At 42.5% G+C, this 10,435-nt stretch overlaps 1 protein-coding gene across 5 annotated transcripts in view; it reads left to right on the top strand.

Moving 5' to 3' along the window:
• The first annotated feature begins 205 nt into the window (after positions 1-205).
• The window catches only part of erg (ETS transcription factor ERG), a 262,636-nt gene continuing 252,406 nt past the window's right edge, over positions 206-10,435 (top strand). For all 5 annotated transcript variants that reach the window (XM_069888910.1, XM_069888917.1, XM_069888905.1 and 2 more), the window contains exon 1: positions 206-230. In XM_069888910.1, the coding sequence (XP_069745011.1) occupies positions 221-230 (10 nt within the window). In that variant the 5' untranslated portion in view covers positions 206-220. The remainder of the gene's footprint in view (positions 231-10,435) is intronic.

Raw genomic sequence — 10,435 nt, 5'->3', positions numbered from 1 at the left:
TAGGACTTCAATAGAGCAGACTGTAATTTTGGAGCGATCCATATAATGTGCGGGGAATTTCAAGAGTCTAAGTTGTTTGGAATAAACTTCTTGAAGTTTTTCTTCGTTCTTCTATATTTTCAGTTCAAAGGTCGCAGTGAGGAAATATGATGGGGATCCTTTCTGATGTTGGCTTCATCGCTCATGGATGTTTGCAGTGGACGAGAGATCAGAGCCTTTCATGGACCTTGGTATGTTTATGATCTTCTTTAGCTTTCTGTGTTCTTGAGCCCTTAAATTTCCAAAGTAGGCTGTGAGGCCTACTTTCTACAGTGCACCTGGAGAAGTTTAACGGAGTATCTGAGACATGCCAAATTTCCTCATACTCCTTAGAAAGTGTAGGCATTGGTTGCCTTGACGTGCTGGTCCAGGAATGTTCTTCTGAAATATGGACTCCTCAAGTTCTCTCTCTACCTCCTTTCCACCTACGCAAACAGACTCCTTCCTAAAATCAACCTCCTTGGTCTTGGCAACGTTGGAGTGAGATTGTTGTTCTGGCACTGCCCTACTAGGTTCTTCATAGCCATCGTATTCTGACTCATCATTTTCATTTATTCAGCAAACCATAATGGCCGTGTAGTCATGTGTGTACAAAGAATAGAGCAGGGAACTAAGCATGCAGCCTTGGGGTGGATGGAGAGTGTAGAGTAGGTGATGTTGCCCATCGGCATTGGTTAGGGGCTGCCAAGGAGGAAGTCAAAGGTCCAGTTGAAGAGAGATAGACAGAGTCACAGCTCCTTTAGCTTAGGTTATGAGTTTTACTGTATGAACACCCAACCGCCAGCAATGAACAGCCTGATGTAGGTGTTCCTGTGAGCAAGGTGATCTAAAGCAGAGTGCAGGGCCAGCAAAATCACATCTGCCATTGACCCTTTGTGACAATAGGTCTGTTACATATAGTTTTAAGCAGCTTCCCTGGAGTCAAACATGTCTTTAGTGGTATTTAAAAAGGATCAATTTGAGGTTTTTAATGACCCTTATTGGGAAAAGATGCGTGATGAGGTTATGCAGAGGTGGATAGTGCGTGTGGAAGTGCACTTGGTACTTGAGGGCGGTATTTCCAGTAGGCATAAATACATAATGATGAGATATCCAGCTTAAAGATGCATTCATCCGTGAACAAGGTAGCACATCTTATAAATTCACAAGCTTCTTTGCTATGACTCCACCAACTTTTGTTCCATTGTAGACAAAACCTTGGCAACACTGGAGTTGGAAACCACTAAGTAGCTTAATCACGAGTGACCATATGCAGTCAAAGTCTGACAAAATATGTATTTTTAATAGATTTCAAATAATAGGTTATGACAGAACAGCCTGCTTGGCCCAAGTTGACTGCCCTGCTGTTCTTGATGAATGGATGTTTTGTGCTCCACTTGTGCTCCACTTGATAAAATTGAACGTTTGTTTCTTCATGTTCTAAAAGCAGATATTATCTATTTGTGCAAACAGAACTCTTCACAAACTCTTTTGCCAAATATATTTCATTTGAATACATTAAATGATTGGACAGGAAATTTTGACTACAAAATGACCACAGCAAGCATCAATTTGTACATACGAAACAGTTCCTCCATAACACTGACGGCACTCAAGAGGTCATGATTAACTTATAAATGTTGAACCCACATTCTGTGTGTATGTGGAGTGCTCCAACTTCTGCAAGACACTGCTCTAATTATATACATCCAATTGGAATCCAGGCACATCACACAACTCTCAACCACTCAATATCACAAAAATTATTTGTTTTGTCATCAAGAAAATATAGTACAGTATTTTCCTGTATGTCAATTAATTAGCTTCCCTCTTTAGAAGGTCAAATTATGTTTTGTTTGCAAATTAACTAGTTAGCATAGCAGTTAATGCAACATTATTACAGAGCCAGTGACCTGGGTTAGAAACTGGTGCTGTCTGTAATGAGTTTGTACGTTCTTCCCGAGATCTGAGTGGATCTTTTTTGGGTGCTCTGGTTTTCTCCCACCCTCCAAAACATATAGGTGTAATTGGGTGCCATGGGTTTCATGGGCTGGAAGGGCCTTCTACCATGCCATAGTTTTAAAATTAAATTAAAAATCAAGCTATGGATTTAGTTTTATTACAAATTTTCCAATTCCAGTCAATCTAATCACTTCTTTACCTTCCCATTTAAAAGAAACATGACATTTAATTAGTTTGCAAGTTAAATCTTTAAACTGGCATAAAAATCTTTCAGGCATGTTGAAAGTTTCTTTTTGTAATATGCTACCTTGAGATTCAAATATGTTTTCATATTTTCTCTTCTTTTGCTTTGTTTAGTTGATGTTATTGTTTAATTTTCCAACCATCTATGCATATAATCCCAATGCTGATGGTGTATCGACTTTAAAAACCATGTCTATTAGCTCAAAGACATGACTTTTTCACCGTGGCCATTGTGATAGTACAGATTCTATCACTTATGTGTAGATGTACAGATGGTAGTGTAGGATAACTGTGATTGGCTGAGAGTGTAGCCACACCTACTGGCAGGTCTTAAAGGATTGCTTCTAGCCAGACCAGGTCATTCTGGACTGGTCGACCTACTTGTGATATGCTCTAGTCTTTTAGTTAATAAAAGCCTTGGTTTGGATCAACAAGTCTTTGGTTCTTTCGACGCACATTACAGCCATACTATCTTGCAGGTAAGAACTCCAAGAAATGATTTCACAACAGTCTTCCAGTGCAGCCATTATGCTGAAATGCATCTGGCTATCATCTGGGGCTTCTCGCAGACTGGTGGACTTAATCAAACCTATTATTCCACTCCAAGATGTTGTTACCAAGTACACTTGTGACAATTGAGTTTTACATAAAAGTTGTGATAGTGTAACCTCTAATCCAGTGGTTCACAACCTTTTTCCACTTACATGCCACTTTAAGTATTCCCTATGCCACAGGTGCTCTGTGATTAGTAAGGGAGTGCTTAAAGTGGTATGTGGGTGGAAAGAAAATGTTTGAAAAAAATCACTGTTTTAATTGTACGTAATTGACTCGTTATGTGCACGGTTTCATAACCCCAAAGGAAATGGGGCAATGGCAATTTTTCCTCAAGCAAAATATTTCAGTAACAATTGGATCCAGAGCAGTGATTCTCAACCCTCCCTTCCCACTCACCTAGCACCTTAACCAATCCTTTATTAATCACAGACCACTTATGGCATAGGGATTACTTAAAGTGGTATGTGAATGGAAAGAAAAAGGTTGAGAACCACTGCATCTAATCTGTGCAACATTCAATGTTATTAATGCCTGTTGTGAACATCCTCATGTCAGTGAACCACTTCGTGGTGACAAGTGCTTCCATAACGCCTCTTTCTCCTTCGATGTCCAGCTGGAAAATATAGGGTAGGAAGGTTGTTCCTGTCAAACACCACTGGAAATTCTGCTGCACTGATATCTTCACATGTAGCTCCACATACTTTCTAGACTGATTGTGTCATTTTGCTTCTTCTGCTATTTTTTTGGAAACAGGTGTTGGCTAAGGACTGCTGGTAACCTGAGAGGCCATCTGGCCTTTTTCAAGAAAGCTGATGGTGGAGAAGGCATTACTCTGCATGCAGATCCCTTTTTTATCTTTCTGTAAAGTCTTAATCTGCTGGGTGCATTTTCAACTGGATCAAAACTCTATCGGGTCTTCCACTATCTTCTTAACACCTCGTTGACATTTCTGTCAAGTGGATGTGTTCTTCCAAAGGAAAGGGTTGTTCCTCTCCGGACCATTATTTATTCCCAAATCAAACAAATGATCCTGCTCATGATCAAAGTGCTTTTTTCTGGGACCTTGCTCTACCCAGTTAGTTGTAATGTTTCCAGTGTTACAATGGTGGTGCAATTTAAGAAGCAGTAACTGCCTGTTCATAGAAGGTATTATTTAAAATTAACCTTCCTTTCTCATAAAGTCTATCAGTTTAAACTTTTTAAAAAAACATTCATTTTTCAAAATGTAGAGAGCACTGCCAGCATTTAATCCCCAAATTAACCGTGATATGAAGATGATGGTAAACAGCTGCTGTTCTTCTAGTGGAAAGTGAAAGTGCACTCACAGTGCCATCGGGTAGGGGATTCTGGGATTGACAACTAAGCAACAGTGAAGGGCCAGTGATATATTTCCAAGTAAGAATGATGAACGACGAGAAGGGGAACCTGCAGGTGCATCTGCTGCCCTTGTTCTTCTTGGCGGCAGAGCGTTTTGCAGGCCATTTGGTGGATGGGGCACAGAGCAGCCACAATGGAGGAAAGAGTGCAGACAATTAGTGGGGTGGTTTATCCTGGAGACAAGATTCTTGCGTGTTGTTGGAGCTGCATGTGCGCAGTATTCCTGACTTGTGGTGGGCAGTTGGTTTGCCAGGAGGCAAATCTCTCGCTGACCTGTCCCCTCAAGAACTTTATTTATGTAACTGGTTCAGTTGAATTTCTGGTGAACAATTACATCCAGAATGTTGATGGTGAGGACTCAGTAATGCTATTGCCATATCAATGGTTAATCCTGGAGAATTTTCCATTTTGGTTCAGGTGGATGTCACTATTGTAACTGAACTGAAGCAACGTAACTGAAGGTGCGGCCAGTTCTGGAGCACCAGACTTCAACGCTATCAATGGGACCTTTCCTGGCTCCATGACCTTTACTACTTCCAGTGCGCTCAGGTGTTCTGTGATGTCATATGGAGCAAGTTGCATTGGTTTGTGTGCTGGTGAAGAATTTCAAGATACAACTAAGAGCTTGACCCTTTTTCAATTATTATGGTCAATAAGTGTATTAAAATTAAGGCAGAAAAGAAGAGTGGAAGCAGAAATTACAGCAGCTCTTGAATAATCAAACTGATCCCCCCACCCACTCTGGAAAATGTGGAATTATTCCCTTTTCATTTAATATGTTCCAATTTCCTTTCAGTCACACGAAGGCTGTTTTCACCACCCGTTCAGCAGTGTGTTCTAGATCGATCTTATCAACTTGCAACTTTAAAAAACTTTGATTTTCCTCCTCTGGCTATTGGAAAATTACCTTGGATCTGTCCTCCTAACTCTGGAGAAAACTGAAAGAAACCTACGCAGATACGGGGAGAACATGCAAACTCCTTACAGACAGTTCTGGATTTGTATGAGATGTCCTTGCCCCATCCTCTGCAACATAAAGCTCATTTCTCCTTCCAGTTCTGATTAAGTGCCTTCAGCCTGAAACTCCGCTTCTCTTTTCACAAAAACTGCCTGACCTGCTGAATGTTTTCAACATTTTCTGGGTTTATTGCTGTTGACAAAGTACCTACCAGATTTGCCTGAAATAAATCCACCAATTCTGTTTGGAACTCTCAGGACATTTGGAAGTAGAGCACAACCATAGAAGTCCTGAACGACTGGCAAAATTTCCAAGTGTGACCTGATATTAGATTCCAAGTGTAGTCAACAATGGATCATGATATAGGTGGATGTGATGCCTCACTACCCAATGAGCTGAACACCTTCTATGCCCGCTTGGAGAAGAAGAACCAAACGGTGCCTACAAGAATCCTTGAAAAGGCTGAGGACAACTTCAGAACATCATTCAAGAGGGTGAACCCTCGCAAGGCGTCAGTCCCTGATGGCGTACCTGGCAGGCTACTGAAAGTCTGCACCAACTAGCTGGAGTGTTCATGGACATCTTCAACCTCTCATTGAGGCAGTCAAAGGTTCCCATCAGCTTCAAAGGGCATCAATCATCCCAGTACCAAAGAAGAGAGGCAATGGGCTGCCTCAGTGACTACTGCACAGTAGTAATAACTGCTCCTGTGATGAAATGCTTTGAGAATTAACACGTAGCTAAGTAAAGATCTGGACCCACTGCAATTTACCTATTGTCTCAATGACTCCACAGCAGATGCAATATTACTAGCTCTCCACTCAGCTCTGGATCACCTCAAAAACAGAAATTTATATGTACGGCGGCTCTTCATAGACTACAGCTCAGCCTTCAATACCATTATTCCCTCAGTGATAGTCAAGAAGCTACAAATTCTAGGCCTCTGTACCACCCTCTGCAACTGGATCCCTGACTTTCTCACTGGAAGGTCACTGTCAGTATGAATTGGAAACAACATCTCCTCCTCACTGATCATCAACACAGGCGCACCCCAAGGATGCGTGCTTAGCCCACTGCCACACCCATGACTGTGTGGCCAGGGACAATTCTAATTGCCATCTATAAGTTTGCCGATGACACCACAGTTGTCGGCTTAATTACAAACAGCAATGAGGAAGTGGACAGGATCAACTTGTAACAACAACCTTGCACTCAATTCAGCAAAACCAAGGAGGTGATTGTGGACCAGGAGGAAGTCAGGGGAACAAGACCCAATCCTCATCGAGTAATGGAGAAGGTCAAGAACGTCAAATTCCTGGGTGTCAACATCTCCAGCGATCTGTCCTGGAGCCTCCACGTTGAAGGCTCACCAGCGACTATACCTTGTGAGGTGCTTGAAGAGATTCAGTATGCCACCGAAGACTCTCGAAAACTTCTACAAGTGTACCGTGGAAAGCATTCTGGCTGGTTGCATCACTGTCTGGTACAGAGGTGCCAATGCTCAGGACAAGTAAAAACACCAGAGGGTTATTAACTCAGCCTGAGACATCACAGGCACTGAGCTTCACGCCATGAGACCGACAAGAGGCAGTGTCTTAAGAAAGCAGCCTCCATCCTCAAGGACTCCCACACCCAGGCCATGCCCTCTTCACTCTGCTACCATCAGGAGCCTGAAGACGAGCACCTATCAGCACAAGGACAGCTTCTTCCCCGCTGCCATCAGATTCCTGAATGATCAATGAACCAAAGACACGGCCTCACTTTGATTTTTTTTGCACTATTTTCATTTATTGTTGTAAGGTGGTTTATATGAATGTTTGCGCTGTGACGCTGCCTAAAATAAAAATTTTGTGACTTGTTCATGACAATAAACTCTGATTCTGAGCTTTCCTGAAATGTTCCCTCTAAACGTTCCCCCTTTCAACTTAAAACTATGACCTCTCCCCAATCTAAATGGAAAATGTCTACTCACATCCACTCTGCCTATTCTTCAAATCTGCCCTCATTCTTCTTTGCTCCAAGGATAACCTCCTAACCGGTTTCATCTTTCCCTTAGTAAAGCCTTTGACAAGGCCCCACATGGGAGGTTAGTTCAGAATGTTAAGACACTAGATATCCATGGAAAGACTGCAAAGTAATTTGAAATTGGCTGTGTGGGAGAAAACAGAGAGTGGTAGTGGTTGATTGCTTCTCAGACTGGAGGCCTGTGACTAGTGGTGTGGCTCAGGGATCAACTCCAGCAGACCCAGTAAAATCCTAGTAAATCTTCTATCCACTCTTTCAATCTTATTGATGTCCTTTGACCAAAACTGCACACAATATTCCATATTTGGCCTCAGTCATGTCTTAAACAACTTCAACATAGCATCCCAAGTCTTATACTCAATACTTGGATTTATAAAGGCTAAGATGCCAAAAGGTTTCTTTACAACTCTGTTCACCCGCAACACCACTTTCAGGGAATTATGTATCTGTATTCCCAGATCTCTTTGCTCTTCTGAACTCCTCAGTACCCTATAATTTACTGTATATCTCCTACTTTGGTTTGTCCTTCAAAAATGCATCACCTCACACTTGTCTACTTTAAACTCCATCTGCCATTTTTTGTCCCATCCTCCCAGTTGGCCCAGATCCCTCTGCAAACTTTGAAAATCCTCCTCACTGTCCACAACCCCTCCTATCTTTGTGTCATCTGCAAACTTGCTAATCCAGTTCACCACATTATCATCCAGATCATTGATATAGACAACAAACAACAATGGTCCCAACACAGATCCCTGAGGCACACCACTAATCATAGGCCTCCAGTCTGAGAAGCAACCATACACTACCACTCTCTGTTTTCTCCCACACAGCCAATTTCAAATGTACTTTACAGCCTCTCCATGGATACCTAGTGTCTTAACATTCTGAACTAACCTCACATGTGGGACCTTGTCAAAGGCTTTACTAAAGTCCATGTAGACAACATCCACAACCTTTCCTTCATCCACCTTCTTGGTAACCTCCTCGAAAAACTCTACAAGATTCATTAAACACTATCTACCACACACAAAGCCATGCTGACTGTCCTTAATCAGCCCTTGGCTGTCCAAATACTTGTAAATCCAATCTCTCAGAACACTCTCCAACAATTTGCCTACTACTGATGTCAGGATCACCAGCCTATAATTACTGGTTTATTTTTAAACAGTGGGACAATCCGAACTACCCTTCAATCCTCTGGCACCCCACCCGTGGCTAAGGACATTTTGAATATATCTGCCAGGGCCTCTCCAATTTCTACGTTAGTCTCCCTCAAGGTCTGAGGGAATATCATATCCAGCCCAGAGATATGATTTATTTACCCTTATTCACTGTAAGGCAGCAAGCACCCCCTCCTCCTTAATCTCCTTTCCCTTCCTTCCTTATGCATTATACTAGATTCCTGAGTCAATACTGATGTAAAAAAACTGTTCAAGATCTTCCCCATTACGTGATGCTCCATGCATAATTGACCTCTCTGATCTTCTAGGGGGCCAGTTTTATCCCTTACTGTCCATTTACTCTTAACATACTTGTAGAAACCCTTCAGGCTTACTTCATATTATCTGCCAAAGAAACTTCGTGTCTTCTTTTTGCCTTCCTGATTTCCTTCTTGAGTATTTTCTTGCATTTTTTTACTCTTTGAGTACCTCATTAGCTCCTTGTTGCCTATACTTGCTATACACCTCCCTCTTCTTAACCAGATCACCAATATCCCTTGAAAACCAAGGTTCCCTATGCCTGTTAACTTTGCCTTTAATCTTAACAGGAACATGCAAACTCTACACTCTCAAAATTTTGCCTTTGAACGCCGTCCACTTACTTAATTCACCCTTGCCAGAAAACAACATATCCCAATCCACTCTTCCTAGATCTTTTCTCATTTCCACAAAATTTGCCTTCCTCCAATTTAGAATCCCAGCATGAGGACAAGACTTATCCTTTTCCATAATTAGCTTGAAGCTACTGACATTAGGGCCACTGAACCCAAAATGTTCCCCCACTACATCTGTCTCCTGACCTGTCTTGCTCCCTAATAGGAGATCAAGTACTGCATCCTCTCTCATTGGTCCCTCTATATATTGTTTGAGAAAACTTTCCTGAACACATATGACAAACTCCAAGCCATCCAGCCCTTTTACAGTATGGGACTCCCAGTCAATATTTGAAAAGTTAAAATCTCCTACAATCACAATGTTCTGCTTCTTACACTGGACTGTTATCTCTCTATAGATTTGGTCCTCCAATTCTCTCTGACTATTAGGCGGTCTATAATACAACCCCATCAATGTGGTCACACCTTTTTTGTTCCTCAACTCCACCCCTATGGCCTCTGTAGACAAATCCTCCTGGCTGTCCTGACTTCGTACAGCTGAGGTATTTTCCCCGACGAGCAATGCCACTCCTCCCCCTTTCATTCCTCCCCCTCTATCTGACCAAGAGAACCCCAGAACATTAAGCTCCCCCTTCTGCAACTAAGTCTCACTAATAGCCATAATGTCGTAATCCCACTTGTCAGCCTTTCTGACAACACTCCTTGCATTAAAATAGATGCACCTGAGAACATTTCTATCACATACAAACCTTTGATTTCTCGTCTATACGTGCTGTCCTCGCATGACCTTTATCCTCCTCCACCTCACTAACTGCTCTAACATTCTGGTACCCCCAACCTCTGCAAATCTAGTTTAAAACCATCAGGACAAGACTTACAAAGCTACCTGCAAGGATATTAATCTATCCCATCAGTACAGATCTCATCTTCCCTGGAACAGAGCCCAGTGATCCAGAAACCTGAAGCTCTCCCTACCACACAATGTCCTCAAGCCACGTGTTAAGCTGTTTTATCCTCCTATTTCCAACCTCACCAGCATGTGGCACAGGTAGCAATCCTGAGACAACCCTGGAGGTCCTGTCCTTCAACCTAGCACCTAACTCCCTGAACTCTCCTTGCAGGACCTCCTCACCCTTCCTACCTATGTCATTACTCCCTACATGGATCAGGGCATCTGGATAATCACCCTCCCACCTAAGAATGTCGTGAACTCGATGAGATATCTCGCACCCTGGCACCAGGGAGGCAACATACCATGTGGGATTTACGATCTCCTCCACAGAATCTCTCAGCTATCTTCCTAATTATGGAATCCCCTATCACTACAGCTCGCCTCTTTGTCCCCCTTCCCTTCTTAGCCACAGCACCAGATTCCGTGCTGCCATGGCTTCTACCCGGTAGGTCATCCCCCTCAACAGTACTCAAAACGGTATACTTGTTTTTCAGGGGGATGCCCACTGGGG

This window comes from Narcine bancroftii, chromosome 7 (assembly GCF_036971445.1).
Source record: "Narcine bancroftii isolate sNarBan1 chromosome 7, sNarBan1.hap1, whole genome shotgun sequence".
Lineage (NCBI taxonomy): Eukaryota > Metazoa > Chordata > Chondrichthyes > Torpediniformes > Narcinidae > Narcine > Narcine bancroftii.
Note: the sequence above shows the minus strand (reverse complement) of the source record. Positions and strands in the feature narration are given on the sequence as shown.